Below are 25,002 nucleotides of genomic sequence, written 5' to 3'. Positions count from 1 at the left end.
CTTCATCTGTAAAATAATAATTTGTAAGGTTCTTATGAGGATTAGGATAATAAATGTCAATTGCCTAGGATATTGCCTGGCACCTAGAAGTAATTCAGTAAATTATAATCATTAGTTGTGGCTGCCATTAACCATAAAAGAATACAGAAGTAAAAACAGACTTAGGGAGAAAGAGAATGTGTTTTGTTCCTGCCATGTCTATGGTGAAGATGTCTAGAACATATTTACAAGAAACTGATTGGCTGCTTCTGGGGAGGTGAATTGGGGAAATGAAGGTCAGTTTTCGAGAGAGATCTCCATTTCACTTCGTCTATTTTAAAAATAGAATAATGAGACTTTTAAACCTCAGAAACCAGAAGCTGAGAAGACAGGTGAATCCAGGAGATAATTAGGGAGCATACAGGTGGAGCCTGAATCCTTAGATGTGGATGAGGGGGACCACGTAGACTGTATCCAGAAGAGACGCTGGGTGGAAGGATCAACTACGTTGCTTCTCAGACACAAAATCTCTGTATTTTTGACTTGCATGCACCATTGTCTCTCATTTCCATCCCTCTTCAGTTGCCAGAATCTCTTGATTCTTCCCTTCATCGTGTTTTCGACAGTTCTTTCTTCCTTGCTGCCAGCCAAGTTTAGGCACTTATTACTTCATGGGTAGACCACTGTAGTAGACTGCTACTCCATTGTTCTACCGGAACCGCCCTGGTCCCAAATTGACCTATTTCACCTCTAAATTTGCATGTGCCTTCCTTTCCTGCTCTGTTTTCCTCCCCACTCTGCTTTGTAGAAGAATAGGGTGGACGTCACAGTTAGCTCAAGTGCTGTTGCTTACCTGAGGTCATCCTAGTCTCACCTGCATGGGGAAATGCACCTTTCTTCTATTCTTAGTACATAGTCACATGGGCCACGCGAGTTGTAGTTATCTGTAAACATTCTTATTACCCCTGTTAGCTTAAGAGCTTCTTCAAGGAGGGGCTGCTTTCAACCCCTTATTATCCCATCCTCTAGGGGAACTTCAAGTCCATGTAAAATGCCTCATTAGCTAAAATCCATATGTGGCTACCTTATCATAGCAAGCAGTGTCTGTTGACATTTAATATTCATAGAAGAAGGGGAAGAGGAAAAAGGCCCAATCAGCTATAAATGAAAATAGAAATCGAACTACTCATATTTCAATTCCCACTTAGAATCACATTGGTGGAAACATTTTCTAATCCTGCTTGAAATAGAAATCCAGCCTTGGAAGGAGAGTTTGATTGATTTTGTTGTTGTTGTTTTTAAAGTAGGGGCCATGTGTTTAAACATAATTTACATATTGATGAATGATGGAGAAATTGATGTTTAAAGACCAGTGTGTATAAGGTTGTGGTTTAGACTTATTTTAAATGATGATTGTCTTTATTTTCTAATTCTAGCTATCAATAATGACTCAGTGAATAGTACTGAAAGTAAGCTTTTTTCACCCCATTTTTAAATAATTTCAATTTTTTTTTTTCTAATTTGGCATGATATTCCCTATACCTTATGTTGGAAACCAGGGATACACTGGAAAATAATCACACTAAGAAGATTTGGACATTTCCTTTTCTTCTTTTTCTTTCTTTTTTTAAAAATTTAATTTGTGTGTGTTACTTTTCTTTTTTAAAAAGATTTATTTATTTATTTTAGAGAGAAAGAGAGAGAGCATGAATGAGCCCAAGCAGGGAGAGGGACAGAGGTAGAGGCAGAGGAAGAGAGAGAATCCACAAGCAGACTCCCCAACTTGCAGCTCTATCCCAAGACCCTGATATCATGACCTGAGCCAAAATCAAGAGTTGGCCACTTAACCAACCAAACAACTCAGGTGCCCCTGGACATTTCCAGTAAAAAACAAACAAAACCCAACAGAATATAGTCACTGTATATAGTCACAAGTTTATAGTCATCTACCCAGAAAAAAAGTTAAACAGCTTGAAGAAATATGAAACAAAATAATAAAATGTAATTTAGTTCAATGAATTGCTACTTACTTAAATGTATTTTATTTCTACAGATAATTTCTGACCCTAGACTCCGTTTTGAGTTAGCGCTTCGAGAAGCTGGACTTCATAAAACATTTTATGCCAAAGAGATCTTACCAAAAATCAGTCCTCAAAAACCTCCAAGAAAGGACATGGAGTCTACTGTATTTAAAATATAGTTCATCTGCAAATCCTATTATATGTAAGCAAGATTTTTCTTTGAAAACATTTATATGGATAACAATTACAACTTTGTAAAAATTTTTAAATATCAGACATAGAAATCAAAGTTAATTAAAACAACTTTGTCTTTTATGACTCTCAGAATTTCATGCACTATTTCCCATATCTTTATTATGTCTAATAGTACTAAATTCAACAAGACTATGAAACATAATTATGACACATATGATACATGTTTTATCATTTAGTAAATTTCATATTGAAGATTGCATTATCCCATGAAAAAAGCTCAAAATAACCATTTGCAAGAATTATAATTTATGTTGCTACTACCTGCTAAAGTTTATTTCTGCTTGTTATTTCAGAATTTGACTTTTTAATTATGGAAGCTCCATTATCATTAATACTTCTATTATTTCTAGATTATTATAAAAGGAGACTCAACCTTTCTCTAAATTTAGAAACCAATTTGGTATACCATGTTTACTGCAAACCAATCATCCAAACAATTTCATTTTGCAAATTAGCCTGTAAAAATAAGTTAGAAATTAGAAACAGCATTTCAAGCATGGGAATATCTGTTTTGGCTTGGGGAAAAAATGTATTTGTGTGGTTGTTTAGAAGGAGTATTCTAAAATTTGTAATTTAAATGCTATCAAAAATTCCAAATTATCTATGTAAGATCTAGGTAGTATTATAGATAAGGAGCATTTTTTAAAGAATATTTATTTATTTTTAGAGAGAGAATCTCAAGCAAACTCTCCATTGAGAACAGAGCCCACTGCAAGGCTTGATCCCACAGCTCTCAGATCATAATATGAGCCTAAATCAAGAGATTATGCTGAGTGAAATAAGTCAAGCAGAGAGTGTCAATTATCATATGGTTTCACTTACTTGTGGAGCATAAGGAATAACACAAAAGACATTGGGAGATGGAGAGGAGAAATGAGTTGGAGGAAATCGGAGGAGGAGACAAACCATGGGAGATTGTGGACTCTGAGAAACAAACTGAGGGTTTTGGAGTTGGGGGTTGGGTGAGCCTGGTGGTGGGTACTAAGAAGGGCACGTATTGCATGGAGCACTGGGTATGGTGCATAAACAATGAATTTTGGAACACTGAAATGAAATAAAATTTAAAAAAGAATAATGTAAAATATCATTAATAACTAATATCATTAATAACTAAATAAATGCTTCCATGTCAGAATTAAAATATTTTGGATACACTGGGTTAAATGAAAGTATTAAAATTCAAAAAAAAGAAAAAAAAAGAGTCAGCCAATCAACTGACTAAGCTGCCCAGGTGCTCCAGGTAGGAAACATTTCAAATAAAACTCAAGGATGGGGCGCCTGGGTGGCTCAGTTGGTTAAACATCTGCCTTCAGCCTAGGTCATGATCTCGAGGTCCTTGAATTGAGCCCCAGGTTGGGCTCCCTGCTCAGTGGGGAGTATGTTTCTCCCTTTCCATCTGTTCCTCCTAACCCCTCCCCACCTGTGCGTTCTCTTTCTTTCTCTCTCAAATAAATAAAATCTTAAAAAACAAAAATAAAAACAAAAACAAAACCTTAAGCATTTATTTCTTACTATTTAAAAAAATTGATTATTTAATCAGAATAGCAATTTGGTGTTTTTAGAAGTTGCCATTATTACTGTTAGGAAGACTTCTTCCCCCACTTCAAGCTCTTTTCCTCTCCATTGCAACTCCCTGCCATTTCCTAGGCGGGTTGCAGTTACTGGAATAATGTAAAAAAAGAGAAGGTCCAGTCTGACCAGTGGAATATTTGGCTTTATGAGTATTCCAGCATGATAGGAATGAATAATGTAGCAAACCCAGCTCATTAGAATAAACCTTCACTGAAAAGTCTATTGGCAAAATCCCTTATCTCTATCCACAATTCATTATAATGCCCTCCCAGTTCAGCCTTTTGCATCATCACATCTCCTAGTAAGAAGAGGAAAAGCAATCCTTAACAAGACTCAGGGCTGTGAGCAATGGCAACTCTCTTGAGAATGTCTCCCACGGTCACAGTGTTCCTTCATGGGCCCTCAATTTACTTGACACAAAGCTTCAGATGTTTATTCTGCCTCTTAATCTGTTTTCATTTTTTTTTTTCATGTTAACACAAAGATCTGATTCTTTTCTTTGTTCATTTATATTTAAAATTTGTTTTCCTTAACTTCTAGAAATAACTGTAGCTCCAGATATCCTTCTAACTTCACAGCTCTGTAAGTTCTCTCCTTTGTTCTATTTGTGTCGCTTACTTTCTGGAGCTATGTCTTCCCCTACTTTTAACTGGACCTGCTATTTCCTTGGACTTTGCCGCTCCTGTGGTGCTCAATGTGCATTCTCCTTGCAACATTTCCCGTAGTGATGGAACTTTGTCCTAGAAGTAAGTTTTGACTACTTAGTGTGGGACTTCATGGGACCCAGACCTGTCGCCCCTTCAGAGTGCACTGCAAGCTCTTTATGCTCATTCATTATTAGAGTATAAAACCCCTGTCAGTCTTCTGAAGTTTCCAGTGAGTACTTCTTGGCTCTTTGGGGTTCTCCAGTCTGTCTGATGTGCCTTGCTTCCCTCTGTCCTGAGCAGGTGTTGGTACAAGCAGGTCTTAAAGCTGTCAGTGATTACTCCTTACCCATTCATATTTTGTAGCAGAAGGGAATTCCTTCTCACCTACTGTTGAAGACTATCACCTACTGTTGAAAGACTACTGTTTGGCTTTCTGGTGCCATTTTTTTGTTTCTTTTTATAGGCTGCTTTGAGGAGATTAACAAATTATGCCACTTCTGCTGTCATCTTCCCAGAATCCCCCCAAACTGAATTCTTGATCCCAGTGACTTTTCTTGCACTAAACAAGCCCACCCCATCTCAGTAATGGCACCGCCATCCACCACAGATGCAAATGTGAAATCTGAGAGTCACTTGTGCTGCCCCCTCTTCCTCACTTGTAATATCTAATCAGTCAAGACCTCCTAACTTTTTGGCGGCTATAATGGAGCCATTCTTTCAATGGAAAATGTGTGCCATGCCTTGTGGCTACCCAACTACACCATTCCTACATTTGGGAATTGTCTCCCATTATGTACCCATCTCCCAGAGTAGAAGCTAGCTACTCCATTTTCCCGGTTCTCAGGGTATACAGTCAATGGCAATCCAATGCACCTATTTGAGATTTCATTATGAGAGAGCTATGTGAGATCCCAAGAATCCGCTTTCTGGCAAGGCTAGCTATGGAAACTTTCAAGCTTTGGGGGGTAAAATTTGCATAACTCGTAGTATCTAGCAGTCCGGGTAGGTGATGCCCGTAGAGGTGTGTGGGACTACCAGAGCAGCCATGGGTCTCCATGAAGCAGTTTCCTGGTAAGCGCTGAGCATCTTCCCAGTAGGATAACCTCAAACAGAGACTCTCTGGTCTTGCAGAAATACCTAGCACTCTTTAATAAATTGCTTTTCTATGTAAGCTAGCTGAAGTCGGTTTGCTACTGTGGTGGCAGGAATACACTGATCTTTCTTCAGTTCCTGTTATGCACCAAGGACACAGTCCCATGCTCTCCACTGATGATGTGTCTTTGTAATCCGTCCTCTCAATTAACATCTCCCCTCTCTTCAGAAAGCAAGAAGAAGAAAACAGTTCAGGCTTTGTGTGTGTGTGTGTGTGACCTTAATTGCTGAGTACTGTTTTTCACAGAAGTGATTTTCACTCTAAGGATGGGCCAACTAGAAATTACTTTCTCCCTCCTCAAAGAGTTCAGCCCATTTCCCCATATCCAGAGTCCCATATGGCATTTTAAAAAAGCACAAAGAGGCTGAAGCTTCCTATATCTGGCATATATTTGCTTATTTTTTATGGAACCCATATTTTCTTGGGTTTTCTTTTACCCTCATTTAAAACAGCTCCATCATCGCCTTAGTTGTGCTAGATTTTAAGTCCAGGACACAGAGGTAAAGTATAAAGTCATTTAGAAGGCAAAATACATTTTTAAGGACACTTGGGGAAATTAGAAACTTTTTAAGATCATGACTGTTTGGCTGGAGAATCTAAAATACAGAATTTTTCAGATCTCAGTCAAATCCCAGGAATGATGGAGTTTGACCTAAGGAGAGAAAAAGATCTGAGAATTCTGTTTCTGACATCTGATCAATTTGTTTTGAGAAAATGGTACATGCTTCCTGATGCATTTGATGAAGAGCACTTGCTAGATTACTGCTGAGAACCAGAGCCGTCCTGGGGGGAAAGTTCTCAGGAACTTAGACACTAAGCATTGAGGAAGAGTGAATATTGCACTTCGAGGCTCAGCGTGGGACTAGATTATAATAATAGAACCCACAAGCAGTATGCCCTCATGGGATCAAGTCTCGATCCTGAGAGAGGAATATGGCATCAAATCTGTCCTGTTCTTGTCATGTTTTTAAAATCTCCAGAAAGACGTTTTCCAACCATAGCATTTCCTCTTTTTACACAAACGAGTGCCCGTGTTTCCTTTCCTATCTTCAGTAGCATTTGAGTCTACATTTTCCACTGCTTCGCCTGATTCAAGTTTGTATTTATGTATATGTTTTAATGTCACTGTAGGACTTACTAATTTACCCAGTGCCTTTTTTCCCCCTCGGAGAATGTATTATTTTGTATGTGGGAATATAACTGTGCGGAAAGAGTAGTTGCATTATCTCCCTCTGTTTTGCACATTTTCCCAGACATGTCAGTATTACTTAGCACCACATATGCTTAAAGTTCCTAATATTTATAAATAATTTCAAAAACAATTTGCTTGCATTGCTTTAGACATTTTATAAATATTGTATTAATCTGAAATGCTTACCTTCACAGTATATTTAAAACAAATGCTGCAAAAATTGTCCTGTTACTTAGAAATATTACAAACTAACTTGATTTGGGAAGATTATTAAAAGTAGTATTCATTTTTAAACTTACCCAAATGAAATAAAGCGTTCCTTGAAAGCAAAAATAATTGACTTGCTAAAGGAAATCCAGCATAATGCAACATGAATTTGTGTCCATGTGGATTAGGACTCTGCTATCTGGAAAGAAAAGATCTAGATAAAATGAAAAGAATATTTTTTCATCCATATTATTATATCAGTATAACATAGTTGTTTAAAACTGGCTTAAAGGACCAGCAGAAGCCTTGGAGCTTTTTTGTTTTTAGGTTTCTAGGCAACTTTCTTTTTTTTCTCCATTTTCTCAATCCAAATCTATAGTTTAAACCAATTCAACAAGTATTTACTGATCTCATGGCATAAGATAAAACAAAATCTCTGCAACCATTAAAAATAATGAATGAGGATTGTGGTGGTGGCAGCACAGCTCTAAATAATCTGAAAACCATTGACTGATACACTATTTTTTTTAAAAAGATTTATTTATTTATTTTAGAGAGAGTGCATGTGAATGGGGAGAGGGGCAGAGGGAGAGAGAGAATCCTCAAGCAGACTCACTGATGAGCCCGGAGCCCACATGGGCTCAGATTGGGGCTCCATCCCAGGACCCCAATATCATGACCTGAACTGAGACCAAGAGTCCAATGCCTAACTAAATGAGTTACCCAGGCACCCCTGGGTATACTTTAAATAAGTGATTGCGTGGTATGTGAATTATATCTCAATAAAACTTTTTGTTGTTGTTCTGAGAGAGAGAGTGCACAAGTGGGAGAAAAGAGAGAAGACAGAGAGAGAAAATCTTGAGCAGGCTTCTCGCCTAGTACAGACCCCAATGACACAGGCTTGATTGCATGATCCTGAAATCAAGAGTCAGATGCTTAACTGACTGAGCTACCCAGGTGTCCCTTGATAAAACTGCCTTTTTTTTTTTAAGATCTTTTTTTTTTTTATTTGAGAGAGAGAGAGAAGGAGAGCCTGGGTGGGGAGGAAGGCCAGAGAGAGAGGGACAAGCAGATTCCTGGCTGAGCAGGGAGCCCAAGGCGGGGCTTGGTCCCAGGACCCGAGATCATGACCTGAGCCAATGTCAGATTCTTAACCAATTGAGCCACCCAGGTGCCCCTCCTCAATAAAACTGGGGTTTTTTTTTGTCCCCTTAGAAAAAGAACAAGGAGAGTTACATGGCCTTATATGAAAAGAAAACCAAAATATATTGTATAGATGAGAGGTGGGGGCAACAAGAGAAAAACACATATAGAATGATATTATTTTTGTAAAAAAAATACTAACTTCAGAAAGATAGATAAGAAACCTTCAACCATTACTTTTGGACAGCTGGAATGGGAAGTTTGTGTGGAGTGGCAACCAGGAAGTCTTACTTTTCCCTTTATACCCTTCTGTGCTGTGTTCAAGTTTGCCATGAGCTTGTATTATTTTCACAACTTTATCCCTTTATTTTTATAATTTCAAAGCTGAATATTTTATTTGGTGCCACGTATCAGACGCTGAGCAATCTAATAATACCAGAACCCACATACACTGCCCAGTGATGGGACTGCCCAGCAGAGGTTTGTGGTGGAGAGGAATCAGTAAGTGATGATTGACTCAGTGACAAAAAGGACTGATGGATGCACAGGTGAACTGTAAGAGTTTTGTCATTTTATGGAGTAACCAACTAACAATTATCTATTGCTGCTCTGAATAAGTATAAATATATAGATTAGAAAGACACTGTTTAAAATAAATCCCTTCTTAGGTTGCTTGGGTGGCTTAGTTTGTTAAGTATCTGGCTCTTGATTTCAGCTCAGGGTCATGACCTCAGGGTTGGAGGGTTGGGCACAAGTCAGTCTCCACGTTCAGTGTGGAGTCTGCTGAAGATTCTTTCACTGCCCTCTCCTGCTGCCCCAACCCCTCTAAGATAAGTAAATAAATCTTTAAAAAATATAAATAAAATGCATCTGTCCTTTTCCCAAAGCATGCTCAGCGTATGACTGTGGAGATAGAACATTTCATGTATTTAAGAAAAAATACAAGTAAAAGGTGGTAGGTATGAGAGGACTACATAACAAGGCATTCTTGTCCTTCTTGCTGCCCTCATGGCTTGTGTTGAAACTCCTTAGCTTCTTAGGCCATCAGAACAGCTTGTGTCTTCTCCATTTCTTCCTATCTTATGCAGAGTGATGAGAAAGGACTAGGCAGTGAGGAAACTGAGAGGATAGACCAATATGAATGGGTGCAAAGGTTTGCATCAAGGGGTAAAGGGTTATGGTAAACACTGTGCGGCACAAACGTAAGTCTGAAATTAAAACATGAAATTGGGAGAACATTGCAGAGGACCTCTGTGGTTCACCATGACTCAAACTGCCCTCCTGGAGAAATGGGAAATCCCCTAATCTCCTACACAGGTATATATAAGGGCAGCTGCATAAATTAAAGTGCAGACACAGGAAAATAGATAGTAGAATATTATGCAGCAAGATTATTGGGACCCAGAGCTCAAACATTGGGCATAGATGATTGTCTTAAGTGACATGGCTTGCTGAGTGGCTTTACCAGGTAGCAGAAGTTTTCTTCTGGGCAATAATGGGATCCTTCCAGTAGGAAAGAATGAATTTCTGGGTACCCTTTTGTTCATATCTGGCAGGTTTTTTTCCATCCCTGCAAGCTGCTGACCATTGTTACCTCTATGGTCTGTTCCTGTGATTAAAAAAAAAAGGGAGGGGATGCATCATTCAGATGTTTCCTTTGTGCTGTTTGTGCACCTGTTAGGCTTGATAAAGCTGGAAGATAGTAGTTCCTGGCATGCGAGTTTCACTTCTGTCATTCTCCAACCTAATCCCTCTTAGGCACAAGCACGTGGACCCTTGAGTAAAAGCCTAAGGTGTTCAAACTTTATCATGTAGCCAGTACTACATAGTTAAGCTTTCCTGGGCATAGAAACAAAGACAGTGTTTCTGGAAGGCTAACATGAGAGTTGGTACTAGTTGGGTGAAAGTGGGGGGAAGACTGGGGCTGGGGGGAGCCCTTTACAATTACTTAGAATAAATCAGGTGTGAGGTGATGTGAAAGTGGGGGAGAGTGGAATCCTTATCAAATGATGGAGAAAAAAGAATTCTGAATTTATTCATTCCTTTCCCTTTTACAAAATTCTTTTAGACCATACCCAGTGAACCATGCCTCCTAGTAGCCCCTTCCCTCCACACTGAATCTGGATGACCTTGTGACTTCTTTACCCAGTATCGTGGGCAGAAGTGAGGCTGTGCCAGCTCTGGACCTGAGGGTTAGGAAAGGCCTGGCAGCTTCTGCTTTTGTGTTCTCAGAAGAAACTTAACCATGGGAGAAGTCTGACCACCCTGCTGGGAGATAGCCCCCACAGAGAGCCCAAATTCCTTCCAGTAGTGAAGCATTTATGAAAATGTGAATCCTCCAGGAGGCTACTAATTTGAGCCATTGTTTTCAAGGTCTATTCTTAGAACTTTCTATTCAAGCACCAAATGACTTCCCAACTAATGACAATTAAGTTTCACTTCCTTTTTATATTATCATTAGTTTTGCCATAACCATCGGCTTTTATTTTTACCTGCTACTCCTCTCCACATTTCTGGAAATGCCTACATATCATACAAACTTGTCCTGGGTGCAGCTTGTCATCTTAGCCAGTCCTGTGACTCCACCCACAGTGCTAGACTCTGAAGACCATCTTCCGCCATCTCATATTTGGCCTCACATAGACAGTTGCTGTTCTCTTTCTAAACTTGGCTCCAAACATGAAAACAGGGAATTTCCTTAATTCCACACACTAATAGCTTTGATCAGCCTGTGGCAATTCACAAGATTTATTGAAGGCTTAAAGACTTAAAGGGGATTATGACCAGAGAAGTAAAGGACTAATATTTGAGATGTGATCCCAGGCCAACTCTTCCACAGGAGTCTGTCCCATTCTCTTTGGTGTGGCTTGCCAGGATGTAGTAGTGCCGTGATGTCGTAGTGGCCTGCATCCAGGGGAGAACCCAAGTGTCTCTTCTGCCTGCAGCCGGGCTCCAACTCTGTCAGGCCCCAAGGTATAAAATTATTCCCTTGAGACTACTTAGTCTTCCACAGTGAATGAAAAAAATGCAGAGAAACAATGGAGAGAAAATGCTGGCATCACCTCCTTTGGAATACAGCTAGCTGATGGAGAGAAAGTGCCTGCAGAAATGGACCTTGGAGCCGGTGGGCTGCTTGTGTGGTGGGCATAAGAGCAGCACTGAATCTTAGCGATGCTGCCAGTTTCAGAGTAACTCCCATCTGGAGCAAGGTCATGAAGTTTCCTTATTTGTACCCTTTGCGAACAGTTAGATATTCCCTCAACTCATCCTTTTACAGAGAAGACACTCATTTCAATAGTCTGACTCTCTTGAAGGAGTCTCTTTGTAATCTTCCTCATGGTGCACAGACTGAACTGATCACACTTTAGTTTTCTATTTTTAATGTGATGTGGTACTGTTTTTTAATCCCCCAAATTGATTTCTCAGTCATGTTTACCAGTGTCTTTGCTTACCATTACTTCTTGGATTCTGTACATTCTTCTGAGTTTTTTCCCCCACTGAACTAGATTCTTCAATTAGCCGTTCTTTCAGCAAGAATCTAAGTGTAGGATTTTTACTTTGTCCTCGTGTCTGAATAATATCCTATCTGGGTATAAAACTCCACATTTATGATATTTTTCCTCAGGATTCTGGAGTTATTATCTTCTAGATAGTCTAGAATCTTTTAGAATTTATGGCTGCTCTTGAGATATGTGCTATTAATCTAATTGTTCATTTATAGTGAATCTGGCTCATTTTTTGCTTGTTTTTGATATTTTCTCTTAATTTTCTTACTTTCACTACAAAATTTCCATGTGTGATTTAACTTTACTTATACTGCACTTCTTTAATACTTATGTCTTTCACCAATTCTGGAAATTTCTGCCACTATGTTTTTAAATATTGTCTCTTTATTGTTCTTCCTGTTCTCTTCCTGCTTCTGTTAGAAATATGTTGGATCTTTTCATTTTATTTTCTATATTTCTTATTCTTGCTTTTATATTTCCCATCTCTTTTTCTTTCTGGGCTATATTTTCAGATTTTTTTCAGTTTTATTTTACACTTATTCTTTCTTCAGTTGTGCTTAATCTGCTATTTAATTCATTTACTGATTTTCTGTCAAAATTACAAGTTTTTTTCATGTTTGTAATTTTCAAATCTTGAAAGGTTTTGAAATTTGGCATTTCATTTGAAAATAAACTTTGTTCTTTGGTCTGGTGTAGTGATTAAGATCCTATATTCTGGTAAATGGATTGAAAGTGTACCATTACCACCCCCACTCCCTGCAAAGTCCTGTATTAAAATCCTACCCCCCAGTGTTGGTATTAGCACAAGGGGCTTCGAGGAGGCGATGAGGTCATGGAGGTAGAGCCCACAGGAATGCAGTAAGTACCCTTGTAAAAGAGGCTCCAGGTAGTTCCCTTGTCCCTTCCACCATGTGAGGTTGCACTAAGAAGATTGCCGTCCATGAACCGGGAAACCAGCCTCACCAGACATTGAATCCTGTCAGCACCTAGATCTTCGTCTTCCCAGCCTCCTGAACTGAATTGGAAGAACCAGTTTCTGTTGTTTATAAACCCCCCAGTCTATGCTATTTTGTTATAGCAGCCTAAATGAGCTAAGACATTTGTATAAATAATACCTTGTACAAATTTCAACTCTGCCACTTTTTTTTGTGACCTAGAGGAAGTTATTTAGCCTTTCTGTCCCAGTTTTCTCTTCTTTAAAATGGGAAAATACTAATACCTCATAATACAATGTTGCTGTGAGAATTAAATGAGCTACTATTTTTTAAAAAGATTTTATTTATTTGAGAGGGAGAGAGAGAGACAGTGCGCAAGTGAGAGCTTAAGAACCGGGAGGGGAGAAGCAGGCTCCCCATTGAGCAGGGAGCCTAAAGCAGGGCTCTGGACTCTGGGATCATGACCTGAGCTGAAGACAGCCACTTAACCGACTGAACAAGCCAGGTACCCCCAAATGAGTTAATATTTGCAAAATATTTGCAAAATGAGTTAATATTCGCAAAGCATTTAGAAAAGGGCCTAGCAAGTGGCCAGTACTGTACTATTATCATCAGCAGCACCAAACATTATTCACAGTAGCTTGTCTTTTTGCATTTCTCATTCCTGTGTTTTAATTACTCCTGCTACAGTTTTAATAATTTTAAAGATCTTTTCTTTAGTAGTCACTTTCTAAATTCCATTCTGGTAACTCCCATTATCGGGTCTAATCTTTTTGTATCTTGTGTTCATTGCCTATACCTCACACAAAAATTGTTACTTGCTTATTCTTTGACTTATTATCATGGGCTCATCTGCAGTGAGCCTGTCACACCCTTGCCACATAGGCGTGTCTGTGTTCCCCAGCGCGGGTTTTGCATTTACTTGTGCCAAGGGGTATCTCTGTTTCCTAACCAAATTTCTGTTTATATTTTAGGTGAGGTTTCATGGAATATAACATAAGTTTAAATTCCAGGTCTAAATGAGTATCAAGCATGGAGTTTGGATTTCTTAGGGAAATACATGTTTGTTGGATTTGAGGGTCTTAGGTTTTTGAGGTCTTAGTTCCAACACCTTGCCTCCTCCAAAATGAGGCCTCATGTCTAAATGAGCTTTAAGCCCAAGCCTTCAGGTTATCAGGTATCCATTCAGGTCATCACTCTGACTTTAAATTTTCTTTTTTAAAGCATATTTTAATTCCCTTCCAAAACTGTTTCATACAGCTTTTGTAGATGTTTCCAGTGCTTTGGAGATATGTTAGCTCTCCATCTTACAGAACCCCAGTAGACTTCTTCCTTCACATAACATGATTTTACAACTGCCTTCCTTTCTTGCTAGTCTTCCTGACCTCTCAATATTTCCTTTCATTTTTTTCTTATCAGATTCTCCCACTTCACATCAGTTTCTTTCCTTCTTTGGTAGCTTATTTTGATCCTACAGTGTCCCATATGTGATATGTCAACCTGCAAAGATAAATAGCCCTATTAATTGGTCTTCTCCTTTCATTGAGACACCAAGGCATTTATACCAAGAGCCATGCATATTGGGTTGATGCAGGAAATGTTCACTTTAAAATCAGACTTTGATCCTGTAGAAATATTCCCAGGTATCACTCCTCTTCTCTCTAGTGAGTATTTTAGATTTAATCATTCTTTATGATAGCTATTGATGTGTTTGTCATATTATTTCACTGCATTCGTGACTATGATGAACTGTGCTTTGAAAAATAGCCTTGGTTGGCTACACTGTCTTGAGGAAGAGTACCCAGACAGGCTAATGCAAAGATTCAGACCTCCTTGGCAGATATATTCCTACATTGAAGATAGGAACATTAGGCCAAACAACCTTTCTACTGGTAGCCATTACTATACGCATCTCCTTTGCTCTGACTCCTAACTCCCTATGTAACCTTTTAGAGACCACGACTCCTTCTGCAGAACAGAGGCCTGTGTACAAAGGACAGCCTGTAGGCATGATCCTATCAGGTCACATAGTGTTAATTTTCTCCCTAAAACCTAGTAAATTAGAATTTGGCATCATGAAAACCACAATATAGACCTCACTGAGCCCTTGCTTTTAAAAAACTGTAGAAAATATGCATGCCATAACATTTACCATTGTAACTTTTCTTGAGTATTTAATTTGGTGGCATTACATATACTCACATTGTGCAGCCATCACCACTGTCCATCTCCAGAACTTTATCATCATTCCCAAACAGAAACTATACCTATTAAACAATAACCCCTTTGTCTTCTTTCCCTCAGCTCCTGGTAACAACTCATCTACTTTCTTTCTCTATTAATTTGACTACTCTAGGTACCTCAGATAAGAAGAATTATGCAATATTTCTCTTTTTGTGTCTTATTCCACTTAGCATGACATTTTCAAGGTTTATCCATGTTATCCTATATGTCAGAATTTCACTGACCCTTTTTTTAATATATTGAATTTTATACACTTTTGCTCGAATTATCCTTTGCCTTTTAGCAAAAGAAATACTTGGGAAACACATCATCTTCATGTGAAAGGGAATTTTTATTCTGAAATATGTAAGCTGCTTAACTTATTAGGTGAAAATGTGAGGTCACTGACCTTCACAAGTAGGGGAGCTGACTAGTCTAACAAGAAAATGATGTCTTTGGCGGCCACAGCTTGTCTTTAATCCATCTCTGCCCTCCCCGCAACCTTGGGATATTGTGGAAGGTCACGGTCAAGCCTTGGTCATCCACACCTGGACAAAGTTTCTTGTTACTGGTACTTATCTCTACCTTACTTCCCCTCCTCCCACTCACCTCTACCAGACTCCTCAATGGTTCTGCTCTATGCCTTTCAGCCACTTCCCTTTGCCTATCAAGGCCCCATCTCCTTAACCTGATTTGTAGGGTCCCACAGAATAGAACCCCATTTTACCTTTCCAGATTCAGCCAAACAGGACATGACTAGAATAGTGATGTCCTATTTTCCTTCTTTGTCTTTTTGTTTTCAATGAAAATGCCTTTCCCCAAGTGTCTTTCAAAATTACAGCCCTTAAATAAAGCTTGTCTCAAATATACACCTTGTCTAAGAAATCCTAGCTTCAAATCCTAGCTTCATATGATCATTCTCTCTGTCGAGTCCCCCAAATGTTTTTATTTCTACCTCTCTTTTGGAGTCTATCAGATTATCTTTTAAATTATAACACATTTGTCTTAGTGCCTCAAACTTAACAAGCTACATATTGTTAAAGGAAGTTACTGTGTCTTGCTTTCCCACAACACCTATTACTATGACTTACATGAAGTAGGTTCTTTATAAATACCTTTCTTCTACCATTTGCTTGTTGACTTAGTGCAGATCTGTGGTATTGCAATCTTAAATCAATCATTGAACCAGCTGTATAACAGGAGATATCTTTTGAGTCCCTGTGGAAGAAAGAGAAGGCAGGACAATGAAGTGTGGGAAATATATCTGAGTAGTGGACTGGTTTCCATTGCTGAGTATTTACCCAGAATAAGTAGAACATTGATAACATTTTGTTTGCCTCTTAGTTTTTGTTTGTTGCAATGTTGTGAGGACATGTAAATGCAAAGGACCTTAAACTCAGATGAAAAATAATGTGATATGAAAATGAAAAGAAGAACCTAGATCTTAAATAATTCACTCTTCTTATTCTAATAGGGCATGGAGCAAAATCACTTTACTCCAATGATTTCTGTAACTCCAAATGTCTAGTGTTTCATGATGATAATGATTAAGCTACTGTAGAGAAACAGCTTTTCTAAGAAATTTTAGAAATTTAGAAAAAATAAACACAATCTTAAATTACTGCCTTTTCTAGCTAATTCTTGATTAATCATCTATAAAATATAATATTGGTTCTAGGTCCTTTGCTTGATGATTTTTAAATTACTTAATATTTACAATATTTAAATCAAGTTTAAAGTTTCAGGGGAAAGAAGTGGTTTAATGGTGGGTTTTGTTCTTTTGTGAAAATTTTCATGCTCAGTGTTTAGAAAAACGAATTATAATACCGATTCTGAATTGAGTGATACCTATTTGGGGAGAGTAAAAAAGCAAATTAGAAATGGGGAAACAGTTAAGGAGTTAATAATGAAGCAGGTTGCAAATTGCAAGTCTTTCAGTTATTCATTTTAGGAGACACTGGATGACAGAGCCACTGGCTATTGTTTTAGGATTCAAAGAGCCTACTTCCTCCTCTCTCTCTGCCTGCCTCTCTGCCTGCTTGTGATCTGTCTGTCAAATTAATAAATAAAATCTTTTAAAAAAAGGGACAAAGAGAGACCCCAATAACTAAATATTAATTTACTTAGCTTTAATTCCGAAATGAAGATTATAGATCAAATCCTCAAAAAACCTACTTGTGGTATTGACTTCTCCAGGCACTCAGGATCCTGTAGAGGAACAGTGTGGCTTTATGAAACTCAGTATGTGTCAGACAATTTTAATTTCCTTCCATGACAGGATGATGGGACATGTAGCTTGGAGGCAAGCAACAGAGGCCATTTATCTGTCTTTTACTCAAGCTTTCAATTCTTTCAAACACGTGATGCCCAGCAGTCCTCTAGGAAAATAAGTCAAGCACCATGTTTCTCAAGCTTCAAGCCCTGGAGAATTCCATGAGAACTTTTATGTGTGAAAATAAACATTCTTGTATTAGAAGATTATCTTTTTGAAAGTATTCTACCAGTTAAAAGAAAAATACTAACTTCTGTTTTGCAGTAAAAAAATTGTAATCGAAAGATCTTCACATGGAATGGAGTTTCTTAAGTCAGTGCTTTTCAAAATGGTTTTGGGTCCCCAGATGTAATTTGGAGGCTGTATTGCCAGGTCGCAGCAGGAATCAGATGGTACAATTAAACTGAGGTACTGAGAGAGTTACTGAAAGGATTGTTTACAAAGGGGGAGGGGTCAGGACAGAGCGAACAACAAAGGATGGTGCAGCTGGGAACAGCTGTTACCAGCCCTGATCTGAGGGGGTAGGGAGAGAAATTACCAGAACCTGGAGAGGACAGCAATATGGCAAGGCCCACCAATAGGAGGTCTGGACATTGGTAGGTAGGGGACACAAGTTATCCTGCCATGCACAGCCTGAGGCCGGTGTCTGGACCCATGAAGTTTTATGCAGATTTGGGGATATATGTGTGACTGTGTCTCTTCCTGCAGAGCGGGCCCATAGATTTTATCAACAGTCTCCAAAACGAGTCCCAAATGTTAAGAGCGATATTTTTAAGTGATGGAAATAAAAATTCAAACTGACTTTGTTATATTCCTGAGCTTTATGGTTTATAGCACTTCTTAAGGATCTACAAGGTACAAAGCACTAAATAACATTCTACCAATAGATACAAATAAGCCAGGAGAAGTTTTTTAGTGTATTTTGGACCAAAGATTCAGTTTGACTAAGCAACTGTTAAGTGTGTCAGTTACTTAGTTTGTTGGTGCTTAGAAGTGAAATGTGGGACTAAAGAGCTGGTCATGGTTGTTCATGAGTTCACACAGCAAATTACACTGAATAATATACACATATTACTCTGAAAGGTTGGTTAAGAATATCATTTGGGCAAAATTAAGTTGACAGGCAATTAGCTATATATTTACTTTTATCTGTCTATCTATCCTATTTATGGTGGCTTTGTTTGTTGGTTTTGTTTATTTTTTATTTTTTTATTTTTATTTTTTTATATTTTATTTATTTATTTGTCAGAGAGAGAGAGAGAGAGAGAGAGGGAGGGAGAAAGAGAGCATGCCAGCACAGGCAGACAGAGTGGTAGGCAGAGGCAGAGGCAGAGGGAGAAGCAGGCTCCCCGCCGAGCAAGGAGCCTGATGTGGGACTCGATCCCAGGACGCTAGGATCATGACCTGAGCCGAAGGCAGCCGCTTAACCAACTGAGCCACCCAGGCGTCCCGGTTTTGTTTATTTTTGTATGTATATCATTATATACTACTACACACACACACACACACACTAGCACTGTGCTTGGTACATTGCAAGAGTGATGGAGTTATACATGTAAATTCATTATGTATATACATACATATATAATTCATATATATATTATTATATACATACAAACTATATGTCTTAATCAGCTCAAGCTGACAAAATATTAAGTGGCTTAAGCAACAGAAAATTTCTTTCTCCCAATTCTGGAGGCTAGAGGTCCCAGATCAAAATTCTACCCTATTCCATATCTAGTGAGAAGATGGCCACCTTCTCATGTGTCCTCACATGGCCCTTTCTCCATGAGTGTGTACACAGAGAGACAGAGTGAGCTCTTTGATGTCCCTTCTTATAAGTACACTAATCCCATCCAGTCAGGGCCTTACCCCATGATCTCCTTTACCTTAATAATTTCTTACAGATCCCATCTCCAGATATAGCCACACTGGGATCAGAAGTTCAACATATACATTTTGGGGGGGATAAAAAATTCCTTTTTAAAAAAGATTTATTCTGCACTAAGGACACTTAAAATTTACCAGAAGAGTAAACCTTAAGTATACAATATAGCATTGAGTATAATCACCATGCTGTGATCCCAGAATGTATTCCTCTTGTAACTAAAAGCTTGTAACCTTTAACCAATTTCACCAGCAACTCCCTAGTTCCCTGACCCCCAGCTCCTAGTAATTGCCATTCTATTTTGTGTCCAGGAGTTTGACTTTTTTTTTCCGTTTAACTATTTCACATGTAAGTATTACTATGCAGTATTGGTCTTTCTTTGGTTTATTTTACTTAGCATAATGCCCTTCAGTTTCATCCCTGCTGTCACAAGTGGCAGGATTTCCTCCTTTTTATGACTGAATAATAGTCTATTGTGTGCATATGCCACATTCTCTTTATTCATTCATTGATCAACACTTAGTGTCTTTTCCCTATGTTGACTATTGTAACTATGTGAGGTAGTGGGTGGTGTCAGTTCACTTGATTGTGGTAATCATTTCACGATATATATGTACATCAAATTATCACATTGTACACTTTAAATATATACAATTTTATTTGTCAATTATATCTCAGTTAAATATATATGTGTGTGTATATACACATACATTGAGGAATAAGAGTCAAGTGAAAGAGCTTGATCTTTATATAACTACTCCTGGGGACATTCCATCTGAAGACTTGTAGAAGGCGGGGTGCCTGGGTGGCTCAGTGGGTTGGGCCTCTGCCTTCAGCTTAGGTCATGATCTCAGGATCCTGGGATCGAGCTCCGCATCAGGCTCTCCGTTCAGTGGGGAGCCTGCTTCCCCCTCTCTCTCTGCCTGCCTCTCTGCCTACTTGTTATCTCTGTCAAATAAATAAAATCTTAAAAAAAAAAATAAAGACTTGTAGAAGTCCACTTAGAGGAATACCCTGCCCTATTCACAGGCTACCCATTCTTCTAAATCATTGGCTCTTGACCCTGGCAGCAAATCACCAGGGGAGATTTTTAAAAATGGGACAGGGGTTCCCTGTCCCATCCCCAGAGATTCTTATTTAGTTGGCCTGAGGAAGGGCTCCAAATGGTGTTTTTTAAAGGCTTCCCTGGTGATCGTAATGTGTACTAGTGTTGAGAATCACTTGGAGTAGATGCGCTGACCACCACTTACCCCACCTCCCACACCCGGGCCATCTGCTCCAGGGCCCACGCTTCTCACTGCACTACACTGTGACCTCTTAGAATCAGGACTAGTTGTTCTTCTCCTAATTATTAGTTCACATTTTATCTTAGAGACATTGTAAAATTTTCTCTTTATGAAGCAATGCTAGCCAGCCCAAAGCCAATTTATGGCCTGCCATCTGCTAATGACTAGACTGTATGGAACGTGTCTATGCATCTCAGTATCAGCTCCAGGCTCTGTGCCAGTGAAGCCCCTTCCCTTCACGGTTCCTTTTCCTTCCTCATTTATTCTAATTTATACTATCTGGATGTGCTTTTATTATTCTTATAAACTGTTTCTAATTATTTTAGGGAAGAAGGATGGATATGTATTTATAATGAATGAACGAACAAAGGAACAAACATATAAAAAAATGCACAGAAACCCCTATACATAGAATAACCAGAAGAGAGTTTTTGCAAGCCTATCTGTTTCTTGAAGAGTGTTCAAGGAAGGCAAGATGAAATGAGTGAGTGGAGAAGATGAAATTAGCAGTAAAGTGAAAGGCAGGCACAGGTGAGCAGTCAGAAAATACCTACAGGGAGCTACTCCATGGCAGTCTAAGGGTAGAAGGGAGACACGGGCCCTTCAAATGAGGATAAGCTGGGCGGTCATAAACCAAGTTCATGAAAAAGGATGCATGTTCTCAGTTCTCAACACAATATCGGACTGAAAACAAATTGGTATCTCCTAGGGTAACCCTAGTTTGAAAGGAACAAGAAGGGAAGTCATGATAGGGTGAGGGGGAATTAAGCTTAGAGACCTTCCTGAAGGTGGGTAATCTGGATTTGGTTGTGAAGTGGGGAAAGCCATATGCTCTAGGAGAAATCCAGGTTCTAGACATTGCCACACTCTACACTAATGTACAGAGGCTCTTCCTCATTCAAAAAGTGAGATGGGAAGGGCAGTCGGGGGAGCCATGCTGACAAGGGACTGACTAAAGGAAGGATGAGTCTTGCAAAGATTTTGGGCATTTTGTGAGAGTTTATACAGGAAATGCTAACAAGAGGATTCATTCTTCACTTAACAAATATTTATTGAGCACTTAGTATGTGACAGGCACTGTTTTGGGTTCTTTGGTTATGTCAGTAAATAAAACAGGTACAGACTTTGCCCTCGCAAACCTTATAGTCTAGGCAGTAGACGTTCATTAAATAATGACCCAAATCACAACATAATTGCAAGCTGTGGTGAGTACTTTGAGGAGGCTGTAGAGGCACTGTGGGAAGCTGTGGGCAAGGCTGGCTGGGAGGACTCCAGGTTGAGGACCAGGAAGGTGGTGGACATATTGGAGAAATATTTAGGAGAATCAGTTAATAGGATTGGGCAATTGACTGGGAAGGAACAGAATCATTGAAGAGGTCACCCAGGTCCCTGGCTTGTTCTGCTGATACCATTTCCTGAGATGGCAAATAACTAGTGGGGAAAACACACATTCATTCACAAACTTATGTACTTATGTAGGCAGGGGCACACACACATGCACACACGCACATGCACACACACACTCCTAGTCAGGAGCTGAGATGATGATTAACTGTAATTCTTCTCTCTCTTTCATAACTTCCTCTTCTCCCAATAAAAAGGAAAATAAAGGAGCTTTTCCATGACCTGACAGGTAAAAATTCAACCTGAAGGCTAATGGATTGCACTACGAAATATTCCATGTGGTCTACAAAGATACGAAGCAACGGGAAAACCTCACTAGGGGCTGTGGTGTTATTCTACGTTACTCTCAGCTCTGATCTTTCTACCTGATGATCGATTATTGGTGCACCCTAGAAATCGCACTCCAAACATATCTATTGCCAAAAGAAGTCCTCAAACTGATGCACCTCTCAGGAGGGTTGTTTATTGTCACCGATTAAAAGAGAAAATCCTTTTCTGAGCAGGAGCAGGCTCCTGCAGACTCCAGCAGCCCAGACCATGTTGACCACCAACAGGAATCCCGCCCTGTGCCTCCACTCTGTCACTCACGTGGCAGATAATTTTTATTATGGTTGGTGTTAAGCTTTATTTGAGTCATGACCGTATAAATATCTGTCCACAGCGTTACACACTATACAAGTGGGTCAGCCATCCTCCACCCATCCCCCATCCACACTTCCCAACTGCTCGGGCTTCAGAAACCCCTCCAGGGGGCAGCAGCTCCCATGAAGCACAGTCACATGAAAGCACGACTTTCTCATCCTGAACTCGTCTAAACTCAGTTGTTATTAATTCCTCACCCTATTTGGTTAATACTGAAATGAGATTTTTAAATATGGCTTCTTTGAAACATTTCCTCAAAAGACAAGAAAACTGCTAGAAGGCAATTTAGTCATTTGTGAGTTCTGAAAAAAATCAGGATTATTCTTTCTTTTACCTAGGGTTTTCATCTGAATATAAATATATGGCCTAGACTTATTATACTCCATGATAAAATCAGAAATATAGGCAAATATAAGCCTCCAATCCTAGTCCATGTTGCACTGAAATCACACAGGGGGTGGAAAGAAGAGTGGTCAAATTTCCTGAAGGGTGACTTTCTCATATAGACCTACATCACACAGGCACTTTCTTTGTGTAGCTATTCTAAATGTGCATCATCAATTTCTGTCACTTGTCCAACACCTAGTAAGTGCCTGACGATGTTCCAACATTTCTGGACTGGTTTCAGAAACAGAGTGTCTGGAAACTGTATCTACAAGTGGCTAATCTATTTTGATGTGAGCTTAATTAATGCTACATATGAAACTCCAAATGTTACAATCCAGGAGTTTAAAATTTTTAATTATTAGACTAAGTTATTCTAAGATGAAATTTTAATTTAATATTAAGCATTAAATTCCTTTACAATAAATTCATTTTTCAAGAGAAAGGGGTTTTATAAAACCACTCTGTAATGCTTGTAGCACATGGATAAGAACTACATAAAAACATCACAAATAATACATGACTTCAGCACTACAATTCAAACTGCAAACTTGCAGGGAAGGATTGGGCTACACAGTTATGACATCTGGTCATGAAATCCAAGCTGCTGTTTGATGAAGTTGGAGATTAGGGGCTGAGGCTGTTGCTCATGGGGTAAGCTGATCTGGTCACATTTAAGTCCGACAAGATGCGTCACATGGAGCGCAGGAGCTAGAAAAGCAGGTGACATCGTTAATGAACAAATGGGTTTATCTTTGTGCAGAAACCAGACAAATATCCCGATCTCCCTAGCATATGTACTTTGTATTATCTCCCATTACATAGATGAAACTTCCTGAACCCTCTAGCTTTTCATATAATTCATATTTCTGTGGACTCCATCAAACACTCCATCTAAGTAAGTTAACTGGGATAATCTTAAGCACTCTCCTTTTTAAGGCTCAGGAAAGCTTTGTGTTTAGGACAAGAATACGGAGAGATCTTTGCCATCCTAGACACGCAAAGCTCCCAGCTTTCTATCCTATTGCCAATTCTTAAAGAAGGATCTTCTTGCTTGAGGGTATTACCGGAGAACGAGCTATTACTCCTGAGATGACATTTTACTCTGTGGTGCGATGTTTGAGTTTGCCTGCTTCAGCCCCTGCTGAAGAGTAAAGTAAATAGAGAAGAGGTATGAAAGCAAACCTCAGGAAATACCAATAAATGTGATCCCTGACCCTTGTGAAATTTGAGAAGGAAAATATGAAATGAAGTGCATAAACCTAAGAGCCAACACCATGAGGGAGAAAATTTTTTTAGAATTTAGTTTCTAAAGAATAGGAATAAAAATTTTAAGATAGATATGAAACCAGGGGAGAAGTACAAACATCTTTTTCTTAAAAAAAATTACAAAACAAAAGAATCTCTCCGTTATGAAAAGTCACCATGAAGGTACATGAAGGTAGTATCTTTGGTTTTTTCCACCAAGAAGAACCAGAGAGAAAAACTGGGTCCCCTACAAATTCTTTATTGTCAATTTCACATGAAATCTTTGATTTCAAGGAACATGGTTACACAGCTGAAATCAATGTTAACTACTTTAAATAGATAGCAATGTAGTAATTTCTGTCTTCAGCTGTACCATTTTATTTTATTTATTTATTTTTTTAAAGTAAGCTCTACAACCAATGTGTGGCTTGAACTCACGACCCCAAGATCAAAAGTCACATGCTCATTGACTAAGCCAGTCAGGTGCCCCTCATCTGCAACATTTTAGATAGTTATACATTTTGGTATACATAGGATTAGATGTGCTTACATTAACAAGCTTGTAAGGCATGGAGATCAAGTTGGGTGTGGATGTAGTATTTATTTTTTTGACCTCCACACTAATTCAGACTGCTTAATAAGACATTAATTTGGGAAGGAAAAATGGACTGTAATGATATGAGATGCTATCCTTTTTGTTCGGTTCAGTTCTTGTTATATGCCGACTATTTACAGTATCATTGAGTCCTTACAGCCATACTATGAGCTAACTATTATTTTTACCCCCTTTGACAGATGATGAAATGAGGGCATAAGGAGGTAAAAAAATGGCCCAGAATGACATAGTTAGTAAATAGCCAGCCTCCTGAAGAGCTGAGAAGAGTTCTCTGCCTTCCATCTACTGCTCCCCTGAGCAGGCACATGGTGAACCATTTCCCAGACCTGCCCTGAACTCTTGGTCAACCTGATTCTCCTGTTCAGTGAAGTGAAAAGCAATGAAAATATTCAACTTGAACTGAGTCAAATATTTTATCACCTAGGACCC

General features: G+C 38.9%; 2 protein-coding genes across 10 annotated transcripts in view; one reads left to right on the top strand and one right to left on the bottom strand.

The window, feature by feature from the left end:
• The window catches only part of CCDC148 (coiled-coil domain containing 148), a 205,252-nt gene extending 202,213 nt beyond the window's left edge, over positions 1-3,039 (top strand). The window contains exons 15-16 of the mRNA XM_044242110.1: positions 2,033-2,202; positions 2,923-3,039. Coding sequence (XP_044098045.1) covers positions 2,033-2,179 — 147 coding nt within the window. The 3' untranslated portion in view covers positions 2,180-2,202; positions 2,923-3,039. The remainder of the gene's footprint in view (positions 1-2,032; positions 2,203-2,922) is intronic.
• Positions 1-25,002, bottom strand: part of UPP2 (uridine phosphorylase 2) — an 84,267-nt gene that overhangs the window by 18,999 nt on the left and 40,266 nt on the right. For 3 of the 9 annotated variants that reach the window (XM_044242104.1, XM_044242108.1, XM_044242106.1), the window contains one exon: positions 22,280-23,420. In XM_044242104.1, the coding sequence (XP_044098039.1) occupies positions 23,287-23,420 (134 nt within the window). In that variant the 3' untranslated portion in view covers positions 22,280-23,286. The other 6 variants (XR_006383814.1, XR_006383813.1, XR_006383811.1 and 3 more) reach the window with 6 other exon arrangements.

Source organism: Neovison vison, chromosome 3 (assembly GCF_020171115.1).
Source record: "Neovison vison isolate M4711 chromosome 3, ASM_NN_V1, whole genome shotgun sequence".
NCBI classification, from domain to species: domain Eukaryota; kingdom Metazoa; phylum Chordata; class Mammalia; order Carnivora; family Mustelidae; genus Neogale; species Neogale vison.
The sequence above is the reverse complement of the archived record's forward strand: the minus strand, read 5'-3'. Positions and strand labels throughout refer to the sequence as shown.